The sequence below is a fragment of the Hippichthys cyanospilos genome, chromosome 1 (genome assembly GCF_059441005.1).
Source record: "Hippichthys cyanospilos isolate Australia breed blue-spotted pipefish chromosome 1, RoL_Hcya_1.0, whole genome shotgun sequence".
Classification (NCBI taxonomy): domain Eukaryota; kingdom Metazoa; phylum Chordata; class Actinopteri; order Syngnathiformes; family Syngnathidae; genus Hippichthys; species Hippichthys cyanospilos.
The window spans coordinates 17713403-17730910 of record NC_142369.1 but is presented as its reverse complement, the minus strand read 5'-3'; the positions used below and the strand labels follow the sequence as shown (position 1 = coordinate 17730910).

Below are 17508 nucleotides of genomic sequence, written 5' to 3'. Positions count from 1 at the left end.
TTGAGGGCCAGGACTGCGAGGCTAGCAAACAGCTTCTATTCACAGGCCATCCAGATTCTAAACAAATCCCTCACGCACTAATCTGCTTCATCACCAGTCACTTTACCGCATGCACACATGCACAGAAAAATTATTAAATACATAATATTTTGCACTACATGATATTTTGCATCATCCTCACAAGTATACAGTTTCTTCCATTCCATCAACTCTATATAATGCTCCTGTTCCAAGCCTATTCATGTTTTTAATGGTTCATTATTACTGCCCTTATTGCTCTACTACTGTTTTTGGTTTTGTTTTGTTTTGTTTTATTGCCTACTTTATTATTTGCTCGATAGTGGAATATAGTCTACTCGGGGAAGTGAACAGAATAAGAATTTACAGTAATTGTGTAATATTAGTATGCATATGACAATAAAACTCTTGAATCTTGAAATTCAAGCTATTAACACTTGAAAACACAGCTGCAGACAATACAGACTTTGCAATGCTGTTATCTCGGCATACGATACTTAAGTTGCAGGAACTAAATTATAAAATATATTCTGTTTTGATTAACAAATTTTTCATTCACTCAAAAAATCCATCAATTTTTCTTCAGAATGTCAAGTATTCATCTACAATTCAGTTTGTATATAAATGTGTGTATCATAGACCATAATGTGTCCTTGACCTCCCTCTCTCGTTGCTGTATGATTTCCTTCAGAGGGATCCCTCCCTGGGTGTGTGTGTGCCACTGCTGTGCGGTCAGCGTGGTGTCACCTCTTTATCTGGGGAGACCCTCAGCTACCTTCGCAAGATCAATGTGTGCGAGAGCCTTTTACTGTGGAAGGACGACCTGGACTTGATGAAAATCCATCGGGCAAGAAAACTGTCAATCACGCTGATGAGGGACAACTTGCTGGATTGGTACACTACACACACACACACACACACACACACACACATAGCCTACTCACAAATCAATTCCTCAGTTAACACACTTTCACACACAAACATATACACACCTGCTCTAACACATGCATTCCTAAGTGTTACTATAGGCACACACTCCCCCATTTGTGTGTTGAGTTTGTGTGTATGTATGTATTTGTTATTTTGTGTGGATGAATGTGTGTTTGTAAAGAAGGTTTTGTCACTGTTACAGCGTAGATTTGTGAAAGTACATTTGTGCAAGCTTATGTGTTTGTGACTATGAAGGCACATTTTTCATTCTGTATTGATGTTGAAAATGTATAATTGATTGTGTGCTTAACGAAAAAGTGTGTGCATGTGTGTGGGTGAGAGAGACAGAAAGTGTGTTTTTGTGTGTTGGTGCAGGTGAGCACTTTTGTGCTTCAGCGTATGTGTGTGATATAGCAAGTGTGTCTATGTGTGCTATTATGTGAGGGTTTGTGTATTTCTGTGAGTTTCTGAGACACAATAGTTTGTGTTGATACGGTACATCTGTGTATGCCCCAACAGACTCCAAGGCACTCAAACACACTAACTCGCAGGCACACACCGACATGCATGCTTTTTCTCTTTAACACATACACACTTTGCTAACTAACACAGACACACACAAGCACACACATGAAGAAAGAGTGTATTTGCTAATGCTTCCTTTGACTGTATGTGTTTATGTAAATCAGCTCTGAACGCCATGCATTGGACTCCAGCATCCTGCGAGTGGTTCATCTCCATGATGATGATTATGATGATGACTGCAGCCCGGCGTCCGCGGCGATGACGGTCGCCAGAGAGCTGCTTCAAGAGGCACCCGAGCGTGTCGGAGCAGTGCTGAGGGAGAGTCTCGGAGGTGAGAGAGAGAGAGCGCACATGCACCCTGGGGGAGGTAATGGGGCGACGCGACGCTCAAATCCCTGAACTCTACTCGCTTAGCAGCCACCAGGAGAGAGGAAGGTTATGAGTAAGGAACAGAGACATTAAAGTGGGACTTCTGCTCCTAAGTTAAGTAGCAGGAAGTTGGTAGGGTGTCAATAATAGGGTGTTACATACAGCCATTCAACCATCTATATACAGGGTGATTTAAAAAAAAAATAATAAAAAACTTTCTGTTTTAAAATGCAGCGAACCCCTACATAGTTACGTTTAGCATTCTCGAATTTGGATTTTTGTTTCGAGGGGTTGTGGCTTTGCACTGCAACACCCCAAAAATCCACCTTTCACGCTATCTGTAGAGTACTGTATTACTTTGGCTCCATCTGTTGGCATCATGGTGTCAAGAAAACAATCAGAAGTTAATTGAGGAGCGTCTTGGTCTTTGCCGTATTTGAATTTCATCTTTTTGGAAGCATTTTGTTTGATTATTCATGTTGTGTTGAATTTAAATGATTTTTTTGACACAGTTAAAGACAAAACTGAAGAGTAAAAAAGATAATCCATCCATCCATCCTCCATCCATCTCAAGTTGATCGCTATATATCAAGGTTGTTAAATAACAAAATAACCACAATTTAAAAAAAAAAAAAAACATTTGTCAACAAAAAAAAATATTAATGCAAATGCTTAAAAAACTAACTAAATGACACTAACGTATACAACTGTTTAAAACTATAATTAGACCAAACATGTCCTTATCTTTGCCAATATTATTTTTGAGATTTTAGAAGGTTTTTTTTAATGTATTTATCAAGTATTCCTTTCCGCCCGTAGCTACAGAAGAAGAATGGTCAAAAAGTGTAAATAAGGCACAACAAGGGTTAAGCTGAAGTTGCATAACAACTTAATATTTCTGGGCGAACAATGCACATGCAAATGTTGTCATTACCTGTAGAAACTGCGTGGGGTTTCTGAGATGTAATTTTTTTTGTGTGGAGGTGTTAGAACTGGACACATCTTTTGAAAACGTTACTTATAATAAGATTTGTTTAGTTAAGTTTTTTGTTCACAAATATCATACTGTTCATCGCAAGTGCAAACACATGAAAAAATAAAATACAGCATGAGCAGAAACAAAACTCAAACCATTCCAAATGTGCATGGGAGTGTCAGAAGCCAGTGAGGCTTTATCATATCCACACTCCCAGTGAAATGTGGTTTCAATAACAGTGTCAACACAAACATCCATAAATGTGTTAATGCAAGATTTGCATGTGTTGCTCTCCCAGTATGATCACGTTTTTTTTTTTTTTTGCAACTTTAGCTCAACCTATGGTGTGCCTTATTTACATAACAACGGTTAGCCGCTCACAGGCAATTGGGGATGCGAGCTAAAATCGTACCTGCTGATCTGGGCTTCAGTGGACATTATCGATAGAAAAACCAAATGCTGGACATGCCAGCGTTGGTTAAATATGCCACCTTCACGCGACATAAGATCAACTTATTTCATATCTGTGTTTTTACGAGTCAGAATCTGTTTACATGCTTTGGTGCTACTGTTTTGTTTGACAAGCAAGTTCAGACAAGGAAAGAACCAAATTTGGTTCTTGAGTTGAAAATGGTCAGCGTGTGATGGATGGAGGGAAACGTGAATTAGGGTCAGCCAAGAGCTTAAGAGGAAGGAGATAACAAGCAAGTCCACGCAAACACTCACAACATACACATACACACACATGCACCCACACACACAGTGGGATAGAAAACATAGAAGGATGATAATTGCATAACACAACTACATGCCGTCAACTTGCTTTATTTGACTGTGACAGTCATTTGAACAAAGAGCCCTACAAGAAATTTTTAAAACGAAGAGTACGATACCAAATTGACCTCTTTATTGCACTACTGTGTACACTGGTGAATTAGTTGTTCTGTGACCAAGCTTACAACTCAATTTACCAAGTAATGAGATCCAATTTCCCGATTGCAATGACAGATAACACCATTAGTTTTTGCTTCATCTGAAAACATAATAAAACAGAGTGAGGCTGAGTGAGTGACATCAGAAGCTGGTCAGTTTGCGTCCTCAGTCTGCGTATATGAATCTGGGAGTGTGACGTGGAGGCTAGAGCAACTTCATGCAAGTGTTCTGTTCATTCAAAATGGGTGCAACCAAAACAACAAACTTACTGTATAATTCCTGGCATGAGCCCTGTTATGATTGATACGTCCATATAGTCAATCCTTCCAATCACAGGGTGGGTACATTCTAGCCTTCCAGCTGGCCTCACTGTCGCCACCCTGTGATCTGATTGGGTATTGCAACTGTCAATAAACCACATGTTGGCAACCTATCCCGGGTGTCCCCTGCCTACTGCAGGAAGCCATATGGACTAGGCACCAGTAAGCCTATGACCCTTGTGAGAATAAGCAGCTATAGAAAATGGATGGATGGAAATGGCAACACAAATAATTATTTATAATTGTATTTGTATTTCATCTCAAATAATTTACCATTGAATGAAAGTTAATGACTTTCAATTAGAACAGGCTTTGTCAAAGCTTTTTAACAAAACAATACATGTAAAATTCGTGAATTTGATGGAAACATTAAATTCATTTCTTCATTCATGAATGGAGAAACGCTGGTATGAGTATAAGATGTAAATGGCTGGAAAATTAAAAAAAAAAGAGCATTTTCATTCATTGATATATTTGTTTAGAAAAGCGCATGAGTAACTGTGAATATAATAACTGTGTATACGTACGTATGTGTGTGCATACGTACTTGTGCAAATTTCTGTCAATATGACACTGGTCAACTGTTGAGCGTTTGCAAATTTTTTATTTTACCGAGCCCCTAAGATAGACTTGGTCATCTTATGGGCCTTCAAGGATAAAATCTGGCTCCACCACTGCACATTCATTCATATAGGTGGTGCCAGGTTTCCCACTTTCAAGGAGGCGCTATTAAGTGACTTTTGAGGGGCCTCGTGTTGTGGGTTCCTTTCAATACATACTTGTGTGTGTGTTTTCAGAGGCTTTGCGTCTCCAAAGTGAAGCATTCATGCTCAAACATGGCCGCCGGTGCATGCGACTGGAAGAGCTGCTAAGACGCTTGGAGCGGTGTGGTGACAGTAAGGTGATGACACAAGGTGATTATTTATGTCCTGACTTGGCATTTTTCATATCATTGGTGACTCTAAACACACCAGAAAGTGCTTTTAAAAACATTCTGTCTTTGTGTTCCTATGTTGCGCCATGTGTCATCTACGCATGGACCCTATTTTTTTACAAGGGATATATTTCAGACCCACTTGTAATATAGAGAGCAACCCCTAAATCTTACATGCTTTAAACATATTTAAACAAATGAATTCATTCAACATTGCAGGTATTGACTCTATAACTTTTCAATGTTTTGTGTTGTGCTAACACACTCAAGGCCTGGAGCACCTGCTATCTAAGGAGCTGAAGGAGTTCTCGGATGGTGAGACGACCATTGTGCTCACCTCGGTCACAGTAGGTGAGGAGGTAAGCTTTTCAATCAAATTAACACTTTTGATTCTACTTTGTGAAATATCAGTGAAAATGGGAAAAAAAAACAAACAAACAGACCAACAAAAAAAAAAACACGGGCTCAACTCTCCTCATTTTTGACACGCAAAATTTCCCCTCAAAACAATGACAGATTATTTAGAAGAAGACCAAACTATTCCCATAGAACAATTTATTTAAAATTTTATTAAATTATTGGCACTTTTCTATTCCTCTAGTTTGTAATATCTAGTTCTATCCATCCATTCATCCATCCATCCTCTACTGCTGTATTCTGGACTCCAGTCACGGGGGCTCATAAGCAGGGAAGCCCAGACTTCCCTCGTCTAGGCCACTTCGTCCAGCTCCTCCAGGAACATCCCCAGAGATGTAGTCCCTCCAGCGTGTCCGGGGTCGTCCCCGGGGCCTCCTCCCTGTGGGACATGACCGGAACATGTCTGGGAAGTATCCAAACCAGATGCCTGAACCACCGCAACTGGCTCCTCTCAAGCAGCAAGGAGCAGCGGCTTGACACCGAGTCCTTCCTAGATGACCCAGCTTCTCACTCTATCTCTAAGGGAGAACCCAGACACCCTGCGGAGGAAACTCATTTTGGCCGCTTTTATCCGGGATCTCGTTCTTTAGACCCCAAGATACTTAAACTCCACTTGGGGCAGGACCTCATCCCTGACACAGAGAGGACTATCTACCCTCTTCCGACTGAGGTCCATGGTTTCAGATTTGCCGATGCCGATCTTCATCCCAGCCGCTTCACACTCGGCTGCGAACCGCTTCAGTGAGAGTTGGAGGTCACGGCCTGAGAAAGCCAAAATTTATATTGAAACAACTACAATAAATAATAAATCAAAATACACTGAATCCCAAAAAGAGATAAACAACTAAGATTATGAGTAATTGTCTTTTAGAACACCCTAAAAAGTCCCGTACTTGGGAAAATAAAATAAAAGTCCAAAATATGATAATGGAAAAACTTTGTGTAACTTTTTTTTTCTGAGGAAGTGTGTATCGGGCACCATGCGATGCTGTGCATTTGGATGAGGCCTGAGAGTTGCACCAGGTGTCTCCTCCCTACAGACAAAGTAAAATAAATAAATAAAAATAACACACACAAATACTGTAGTTCTTTTCCCCCTTTTCCATCTCTTAATGTGTTTCTCTACACACACACACACACACAAACACACGCACACACACCCACAAACACACACACATGTTCATTAATATAGCCTTCTCCCATGCAAAGCCCATCTGAGTGTGGCTGCCTAGTGTGCAGTATTAGGGCTATGTGTAAAATAAATGATGTCTGTTGCCGGGGGGCTCAGGCTCTGTCTCCCCCAGAACACTACCCAACGTCCAAGGAACATTAAACACCCACACCCTCGTTTAGTGAATAAATAACCATTCATTTCAAACGGCTTATACGTGTGTGTGTGCTGGACTTTCTTTGCATATTTTAGCTTTGAGAGTGGGGCCCCCATTACAGACTTTATATAGAAGAAATGGCCAGCGGGCCAGCATCATGGTGGGACGCTAATGACGTGATAAGATGAGCCTCCCCGCCCCTTTGCATGCATGTCATTTGCAGTGTGTGTATTGATACGTGCTGTTTTAATTGTGTTTGAGAAGAGGGTGCGCCGTACGAGCCGGCCATTTGTGGAGGTGCGACTTCTTCTGCCTTTAATGGATCTTTTCAGAAAAGGAAATAAATTACATTCAATTAGCTGGTAATGGTTTGTGTGTTTGGCGACGTGTGTGAAGTTTAAGAGTTCAATTTGTGGGTAAATATACGAACTACGAATGGACATTAGGATAAATGTCCCCGATTGAGTATGAAACTTGGGACGCTCGCAAAGGGAGTTCCTTAGGGCAGCGGTTCTCTCTGCAAAACCAGAGAGTGGATATCAGAGGCGCTACGATTAATTGACAACTAACAGATAAACATGTTATTTGATGAATGTTTTGATAGTAAATTTATCATCGAATGCATATTAAATAGGAGTCAGCACACAACCGCCGCCTTTTTAAAATGTGCCGTCTGCTAGGCTTTTCCTGACAGTTTTTCCTTGCACAGGCTTACAGTGACTGATATTTGAGTTTTTGGACCCCAAAAATTGGAGGGCCCTCATTTATGTCCCACACTTTTTCCTGTCCCCAGGGGAAGCGCATTACTTTTTGTAGTCCCCAGGCATTCACGAAACAAAGTTTGTGGTGCCCTGGGTTTCACACATATTCTCAGGAGGGTGCATACACTTCAGTGTGAGGTCCCAAGGTGGGGCACACACCACTTTTTTTGGTTTCTTCTGTGGGTGCCAACCACAGTTTATGGTTCCTTGTGGTGGATGCATCACTGTTAGTAGGTAAGATATTGATTGATCTCATAGAAGTGCAAAAGAAGGAAGTGGTCTTAGTTTTAATACAATACATACATCACCCAGCGTGAAACTCAAATCTTAGCGTTGTTGTCAATTCAGTGTGAGCGTGTGCATGTGTGTGTGCATGCAAATGAGTATGAGCAGATGAAGCATTGTCGGGATGACGACTTGTCATGCTGTGGAATTGATGAACTGTAGGAGGGACAGCGCCCGCAGCCACAAACATGACTTTGTGAGTAATGTCTTGTTTTTATTCTCCCCGATGTGTTAATATGGACTTTTATGCTTTTTGAATACGATTCCTGTTTGTCACTTCCTCTAGAGATCGCTTTACCTTCTTTTGGGTGTTTGGGCTCGTTTCTCCGTGTTAGGCTTTTGCTGTCATTTTCAGGGCGTTGAATGGCCTCTAATGTGTTGTTTGTTCTCGGTCCTGCGGCCCTTCTGTTTGCTTATGCGCAGCCGCTTTTGCCACGTTGCTCCTTGCACAAATAATTACGCTGGCTAATGATGGGGCTCGCAGCCACAGCGCCCGCTAAATGCCTTTCTGATGGAGGCGCCGGGAGACAGCAGGTGCAGCGCGCGCCTCCCGGGGACTAAGATTGAAGAGGAGTACCCCCCGTCCTCCCTCTCCTTTTTTGGGGATGTTGAAATATAACAATAGCGCCTCTTCGGAACTTTTAGAAGAACTTGAAGTCATCAAACTTTGTCGCTGTGCTCATCCTACATGCAATATCGAAAGCTGAAACGTCATATATTTTGACTAGGTCTGGCACTAGTGAATATTTTTTTTTATATTTTCCTATTCATTATTCCCTCGAATAATTGAGTAATCAACCCCCCCTTCAAAAAAAAACAACAACCAAAAAACGTTTTATTGTACTTTTTTTTAGTTTTATCTTTTCATAATTTACTAACGTTCAACATGAGGGGAAACAAGTGGATATGAATATTCATTATTTATATATTTTTTTCTTCACATATAAATTATTAGACACCAACAAAAATCACCTGTGCTGAACGATTAACAATTGCAATTAGCTTCACTATCCCACATTTGTCCTTTATATTTGATTCAACTGGCAGAGATCAGACGGATTAGGACAGGTTTGACTTTGAAAGTTGATTTGGTACTCATTTATATGACATTTTTGCAAGTGATCCTCACATATAATTTTCATCAGGATGGAAAAGAATATTGAAAATTGGTATGTTTCTGGTCATGTTGAGGCCCGTAGTGAATCCCTATGCAATACTTACAAATATTACTGTAACGATTCGAGTTAGAGGGCAGATGTCAGTTGGCTGCTAGCAGCAAGTGCCTGTTGCAGCTAAGAGCTGCTCGTATTATCTGAGATTGTTTACAGCATTACTTTGAATAAAACAAGCGAGCAGACTGAACCACAGCCTGAGTCCATCCTTGTTCACACACAGGAATATCACTAAAACGGAGATAATCAAGTGGTGATGTGTCCCTCTGATTCAATTAAGAATGACCCTATGTGCATCAATTCCTTTGACTAGTTTATTAATTGTGGTCTTTTGGCATATACACACAGCTATAAACTTGGTGTAACACAGATGCTGCACAACATAGGGTATTTATGGCAAAATGAACTCGAGCTGTGTCATGAGAAGACGCTGATTTGAGTGTTACACTGGTGTTGCAATCACTGACCCCTCACAGTGTGGGAAATTTGATACACACCGGCAACAAACACTATACTCATATTAAAAAATGTGGCACGAAATTCCATTCCAAAATATGTTTAAATTATTATTCTTTCAACACATTTAATGCCTTGTCAGATGTAGTTTAGGGGTCTCAGAAAGACCCCTGTGTACGTACTGTCCATATTCAAACTGTCGTCTGCTGCTGCCGCATTCATCACTGCTGTAGTAGGTACTAATAATAGAAAGTAAACATTTTGCCCCAGATTTTTCTCCTCCAACGTCGCGGTGTTTTTGGCAAATTTAGGGAAGAAAAACACATTGCAAAATGCATTGTACCATGTAAAATATGACTCATTTTTGTGTGTGTAATGCATTACACTACGGTGTTACAGCCAACAGTAATGCATTACAGTAATTATATTACTTTTGTAATGCATTACTCCCAACACTGATTATTAGGCTTCGTACCCATTCTCGCAGCCTTAATCATCTTAACTTTTCTTGTTGTTCCTCATAGTCTAGCTTCATTTTCATTCTCTCCTCATGCAATCTTTGGGGTTTTTGCGAACGAATAAACACAACAAAACATTTGTGGACTTAGCTCAGCTCAGTTGCGCGCCGGCTCCCCTCAACAAATCCCCACGTTGAGCCAGTGAAGCATCATCATCAAGAGAGCGAAAGATGGACATATGCGCTTGTTTTATGCAAACTTTTACCCCCCTCCCTGCTTCCCCCTAGTGTTGATGATGCTTGCGCGTGTGTGCGTTTGAGCGGGGTGGCCTCCACTGTGAAGGCAGACACGTGTATAAATCACAGCTGACTTGATGGATTCATCAGGGCTGCGGAAAAGCGTTGATTGTCTCTCAGCGTTGTGTTGAGTATGCAAAGGGTATGCAAAGAACCGAAATGGCTAAACGCCTGATTAATTCTTTGGCGGCGACAGCAGGAAATGCCTTTTTGACTGGCTTTTCGTGCCAGTTTATGTGGCTTATGATCGGGGCTCCATGTGCGGAGCTGTGCACCTGAGAGCGTATTATCAGCATGGAAAAACATTTGAAGCCTGCGAAGTTACATACAGTGTGTGTGCCCGTGAGCGGATAAGTGCGCAGTAAAGTCAGAAAGTTCAAGCAAGTGATCTTCATTAAAAAAAAAAAAAAAAAAAAAAGAAAAGCTGAACACATAAAAAAAATCTACATTTAAGGTTAGGGTTACAGTATTTTACTGTACAGTATTTTTATTTATTTTTAAAAACATTCATACTTGAATGTTACAGATTGTTTTAATTAAATAAAGAAAAATAACCGTTTTTCATTTTAACAAAGGTTAAAAATACACTTAAAAAGTTAACTTTTACAAGATATTAGTACTATTTTTCTTTGAAAATGATAATGTTGAGTAATAAAAATTTGTTATCCAAAAAACGTTTTTGCATGTGCTATAAATCACATTACTTTCATACATAAAAATTGTTTTCCAAACTGTTACAATTTTTTTGGACATTACACAAATAAATAGTACCACAATTTTAAATATTTCAAGGAATCACATTGTATATTTTAATTTAACCTTTAGTAAATATACAGCGGAAGAGTCCATCAAGAAAGAGTGAAAATTTTAGAATGTATCACACCCTTTTTTTTTGAAAATGTAAAAAAGTTTGATTTTACCAATTACAGTATTTCGACATAATGATACATTTTCAAATGTTGAATGTTTAATCTGAAAATATACAAAAGAAATAGTATATTTGACAGGTGTCACAAAATATCGTATTGTTTGGAATTTTTTTCAATGTGAAAACGTTTATTGTTACAGTTTGTCTCAATTATTTCTGATTCCCATTCTATTTATTTCAAGCTGTACACACTGAAACATTATTATTAAATATAAAAATGTTCTCAATGCTAGAAGATGTAAATGTATTGTCCTATTTGGTAAGTTTAAAAAAAAAATGTTAAAAATGTTGATTGGGACATTGTTTTTGTAATTATTATTAAATATGTAAAAAAATGTTGAAAATATGGAAAGGTTGCATACATCTGACATCAGTTTTACAGTGTAATTCCACAGCCATTCAGTTTAGCTCTTCACAATTTACTCACAAGTTCTACAGAGTTTGCATTTTTCATACATCAAATATCTGTACTAGTTTACCAATTTCTTGACATAACCCACTTATTCTTAACTCCGAGTCACTTTGCGATTTTGGAGGTGGATTAGCGCTAACATGTTGCTCATTTATAAGGAAGTGCAATCTGTGAAACTGGATGGGTGGCTAATTTACGCTGTTAAGAGCCAAATGGCGGACAGACTGTCTCCCTGCATGCCATCGCATCCCATCTTTGCATGCTCCATCTTTTCTATGCTTGTCTTTGTGTGTTATCTGTGTGTGTGTGCGTGTGTGTGTGTGTGTGTGTGTGTGTGTGTGTGGTAGCGTAAAAACAGCGGTGGTCAACCTGCGGCTTGTGGGCTGTATACAACTTGAATAAGAGCCTCTGGGAAGCCTCATTGCACTCATCAGGATATCAGTGCTGAGAAATGGAGCCTGTCAGCGTCAGTGTGTGTGTATACAATGTGTAGATACAATGGATAGGCCGGATGGCAGCCATATTGTGGCGAAGGACGAAGGGAGGAGGGGGGAGGAGAGAGTGGTGCACCACGTCATTCTGGCAGGTTAATATTGACATAGCCCTGGTTGAGACAGAGCCTCCAGCTCGCATCGATCACACTCACCCAAGCGCACACACGCACACCTATGCACACACAAACCTACACATAAACGCGCACACACACATACACACACACACACAGATTTCTTTTGTGGTTATTTAGGCTCTCCTTGATTCCTTCCGCCTAAAAAGGCATTACAGTATGATAATTCGTCCTTTTTTTTCACTACATGCCATGGCATATCCAACGGTGCTAAGATTTAAATGATATGTCAATATACTACTGTATCAGGACATAACAGTTTGTAATTTCTGTCTTCATATTCGAAAATGCAAAACCAACAGTTGTACAAGAGATCCAAACAATTTGAGCAAATATCAACTTTTGCTCAGGCAACTTTTGCTCAACAAAGACAGCAGTTAACAACTTTCCGCAGCCATTCATCAACGCAAGAGAATTTGCATAATCTGTCCAGGGGAGCTGTTTTAAGAGCAAATGCTAATTGCCGCGTTATAAATCACGTTGACAGCTTTGTCTATCATTGATGAAGAAATCATGCAGTACTGGGAGTTTGCCGACTGTAACCACCGTTATTTCATTTCATTTATTTTGGATCAACCCCTTGAGATGAACCGTCTCGTTTTAGAGGGGGTCCAATACACAAAACACAAACCAACACAACAAAACAACACACACAATGCATCTCTTCCCACCCCTCCTCCATCCAAACATGCACAGACTTAATACTCCGCAATATGTGTCAATCTAACAGAACTGAATTCTTTCAAGAGTAAATTAAGTAGGTAAATTAAAAAAAAAAAATCATGAGTAGACAAATCAGCCACACACACGCTGTAATATTCAATTGTTTCTTGGGGAAACAAGAGCAGGTGCACGATCAGTTAATATAAGATCAGATGGATTATTTAAATGATTAGATGGAGTTAACAAATACAATACTATCTAGCAGACACTGTGGAAAGCTCATAAATCATTTTTGCTACATGACAATCATACATGAAGCAACAAAACATCTCAATTTTATTTTCTTTAACAAATGTTGAAAAAAAACAAAGGAAAAAAATGCCCTCTAGAGTTAGCAATATGATTTCCCCAAAGTTTTCACTGTGAGCACCTGTCAGTGGCTCCCAATGTTGATGCTTCTTGACTCTTTCCCAGCACCGACTGTGTTACGAAGACGCCTTGAAATCCTTCTGCAATCGGCACGGCTATGATGGGCTTGTACTTCTCTTGGCTGTTGAAAATGCAATTATGCCTCCTCGCCTGCAGATTGCGGTATATTCCAACAACACCGAGCTTTTCAACCAGGTAAAATATCTGAAGGACTGCGGTGAAATAATGCCTTTTGTAAAAACCTTTATTAACTGTCCAGGCAATGTTTTCTGAGACAAATTAGTTTTTACTAGTACCCAGATGTTTAAATAAAATGTCTTTGATATGCTTCAGTCAGAATATCAGAAGGATTGAGTTCCCTTTTTTTTTTTTTTTTTTTTTACACATTTATAACATGTTGTGAACAAAAAGAGGCCCAGGTGAAAGCCTCTTACTTGAAAAACCCATGTTAGGCCATAGATAAGTCAGGAAACCACTACTTTTGTCCTCGAAAGCCACAGTACCTTGGCTTTTTTTTAATGAAAAGTACAAACTAATTCAATTAGAATGAATCAAGCCTCGCAAATGGGGTTGGCTGTCATTGCAGATCTGTTGTGAGCTCGAGGAGACCACCAGGTGGTGTCTCTCTAGTGATCAGGAAACAAGAAGTTATCTGCAGGTCTACCACGCCCAACTAAATTCCTCCTCGCCTTCGGATGCATTATTGCTGCTGCTGGAGGAAGAGGTCCGAGGCCTCCTCAAGGAGTTTGTGGATCGGCGGAGCTCCATGCTAGCCTGTCGCCCCAGTAGCATGACGTCTTCGACCGAGGGCGTGGCGGGCAGCGTGGAGTTCTCCCAGGGCTCATCTGGAATAAATGACATGGATGGGTCGGATACAGAGAGAGCTGAGGGAGGTGGTGGAGATGTGGTAGCAATGGAGAGGTGGGTAAAAGTGGCAATTATCCAAAGCTCCGACATTGGGAGGACATCCAACCTTCAGTTTTTGTGTTCCTGCAGGGTGGTGCCAGAGGGTGCTGATGATCCTGGTGGAGTCCAAGCAAGTGTGGAGCTAGTAAGCCCCGACAGCGGTATGAACACCATCCGCAGCAGCCGCTCCTCCAAGGAGAGCTCAGTGTTTCTCAGCGATGATAGCCCGGTCGGCGAGATCATTGGGGCAGCGGCAGGCCCCGGGGGCTTTCTATTGAGAAACCCCTCTCCTCTGGGCCTGTCATCCCTCTCACCTCCTGCACCGCCAGAGAGAAGGCGGCGGCGGCGGTCAAACAAGAAGAGGAATGACCCCTTGGATCAGTTTCATTTCGAGCCGCTCCATCCGGCTCATACCCTCCAGAGTTCCACAGGAATATCAGACAGCGACCGGCAAACGGTGGGAAGCTCCAGTTTGTCAGAATATGAAGAACTAAACATTATGGATTTCTCGGATCCCAGTTCTTTGGGCGATCTGGAAAGTAGGCAGTCTTCCACTGATCCAGACTGCCAACTCATGGATCTGATAGAGACTGTTGTTCCTCCCACACCGGTCAACAGCCTAGCAGGAGCTCATCCTTCCAGCAGTTGTGGCGCCAGGTTCTTCCCTGAAGATGTGGCAGAGAGGATCAGCGGCCTGCAGCACAAGGATAGCGTCTCGTCGTCTTTGTCTGAAACCTGGGAAGAGCTTGGCTTTGACACGCCTTCCTCTAATGACGCCTGGAATAGAACCAGAGGGTTGGAGAGCCCTCAGAATCTGGACGAAGTAAAGCGCAAAGATGGAAGGCCACCTAGAGAAGGAAGGTCACAGAGGGACTGGAGCCTTGAACCACAACTTAGTCTGATTACAGAACAAACAGAATCATGTGAAAATTGGAACCCAGATTCTGTACTTGGTGAACCATGGAACCCGGTTACTGCAGCTGATCTGCAGTTGACACCACCAGAGGAGGAAGTAGAACACAAAGCTTGTATCTTTGGAGTCAAAGAAATGTCACGTCCTTCACAGAAGAAGAAAATTATGCTCAACACTTTAACGCCAGAAACGTCAAAGGAGGACAATGATGAAGCGCAGGGGAGTAAAGCAGGTACAGCAATAGACAGACTGGATTTTTGGACTTATTCGGCCCAGAAGGGCTTTCTGAAATCAGACAGCGGAACCACCACTTCTTACCCGGAATCGCTTGACATGTGGAATACAACAATCCGAGATGACAGTTTTTCTCCACTCACAACACCAGACAATTTGTCACAAGACTCTGCGACTTTTGCGGGGGCAGCTCTGAACATGGCAGGCGCTGTTTCCATTGAAAGTCCACAGGGATTCTCCTATGGTGGCATGGAAATGTGGAACACGACCATACAAGAGGATAGCTCTTCATCTGCAAGCCCAGAAGGACCTGGAAATGGAAAGGGCCATAGTCACCTTGGCTTAGCGGATGAAAAAGACACTACTGCAATCAAACATCAGGAAAGAGAAGAAACAAGAAGAGAACAGGAAAAGGATATCAGATGGAATGGTCAAAAACAGGATTTCAAAATAGTCATAGATGGGAAAGAAGATAGAATATCAGACACTGGGAATGCCGAGCCAGCAGGCAATCTTCCTGTTCCTCGGATGGTCATCTCCACCTCGGACTATGACAATGTAGGAAGCTGCAGTTGGAGCATTTCATCCTCCCCTGAGATCCACTGTGATCCTGTTGTAGCCATGATACAACTAGAAGAGCAGTCCAGTCCATTCATAGCTGTGACCAAACCTGTAGAAAACAAGATGGAATCCGACTTAAACAGTTTAGATAAAGTATTTCTTTTTGAGGGACAGATTGACTTGAGTTCAACTGAGAAAACAGACTCTATGGAGCTTCGTTCACCATTTATTGTGGTTGATAACTCTCAGGCACTTTCCGAGTATCAGACTAAGCCTTCTGTATCAAAAAGCCAAGGTAGTTCGGCCAGTCTTGCGTCCGGTAAACTACATAGTTCTGGTCCAACGTCACCTCCTGAAAGCCTGCCACAAACTGTTACTCTTACTGGTAATCAAAGCCAAGAAGGTTCCACAAAAGAGACGTCACTCAGCCCCGGCCCAGGTGTTGACGGGGAGACACTCAAATTGAGCCCTGGCAGTCGAGATGAACTAAGGTCCAATTCGGATGGAGATTCGTCATCATGCCTTGAAATGGAGTACATTGTTGTTCCAGGTGCGATAAAGCCTGCTGAGCATGATCCCAAAGAAACTGAAAGGTTGTCAAAAGGATCCAGAAAGCCCATGGAAACATTTAACATGCTTTCCCATGCCGTTTCCGCATTGAAAGCTCAGAATCAGAAGACCACAGAGAAAAGCGAAAAGGAAAAAAATGATCAATCAACCAGCGAGGATCACACCCTCAACCAAACATTCCAGTCAGAGTCCAGGTTACCATCTGGAAGCGAAACACAAGTGGAGGAAAGCGCCTATGAAGATAAATCCAGCGTCTTTGGCAGGACTATGTCACCCTCTTTAAGACACCCATCAGATCACTTCCTCAGAACCAGGGAGGAGGTTTATGTCCATTCTCAAATCTCCATGGAGGACTCAGGTTCAGATAGTGGGCACTCACCAGTCAACTCGACTTCACCACAACACAGCTTTCAAGCCTGGGGAGATCCTTTACCAAAACGGGACACGCCACAGTCCTCATGCAATAGCTCCGCCACCTCACACACAAGCTCCTTGGCTAGTACCCCCGCCAGTGACTCGGGGCTTACTAGTGACAAGGCTCTTGGATTACCATTTTCTGGAGATTTGATGGAGGAGGAAAATGATGAGGAAGGGCTGGAAGAAGAGCCAACAGTGGGACAAAGTACTCACGATCTGCTTAGTTTTACAGAGGAGCTGATTAATAGTTGTCCACTGCCACCAAACAGTGACCCATTCCAAGAGGATTTACAAAATTATTATAATGAACAAACTGACGATTACTTGGTTGGACACCACGATGGAGACTGGTGGGCCTCTCACCCAAGCTGTTCTCTGAAATCAGGGTAAGTGGCACACACTTGTCCTTTCAGGATTGCGGGAGAGCTGCAGCCTATCGTAGATGACTGTTTGGTTAGAGGCCAATTTTGGTACTTTATCAAGTGTGCAATTAAGAGGCTTCTCTGAACACACCTTGCATGTTTTTGAGATGTGGGAGGAAATTCTAAGTACTTCTAAATGGGGAAAGCCCAGACCTGTGATTCTCACTGAACTTTGTCTACCAAGCAGCTATGGTCACCGTGGTTGTATTTTCTCTGAGAGCCAAGTTTTTGTTTTTGTTTGTACAGTGGA

General features: G+C 41.6%; 1 protein-coding gene across 2 annotated transcripts in view; it reads left to right on the top strand.

The window, feature by feature from the left end:
* Nucleotides 1-17508, top strand: part of LOC148429473 (uncharacterized) — a 33770-nt gene that overhangs the window by 8006 nt on the left and 8256 nt on the right. Inside the window, exons 3-9 of one of the 2 annotated variants that reach the window (XM_088425920.1) lie at nt 710-912; nt 1638-1804; nt 4869-4985; nt 5276-5364; nt 13281-13430; nt 13822-14156; nt 14232-17222. In XM_088425920.1, coding sequence (XP_088282046.1) covers nt 710-912; nt 1638-1804; nt 4869-4985; nt 5276-5364; nt 13281-13430; nt 13822-14156; nt 14232-17222 — 4052 coding nt within the window. The remainder of the gene's footprint in view (nt 1-709; nt 913-1637; nt 1805-4868; nt 4986-5275; nt 5365-13280; nt 13431-13821; nt 14157-14231; nt 17223-17508) is intronic. The other variant, XM_088425912.1, reaches the window with a different exon arrangement.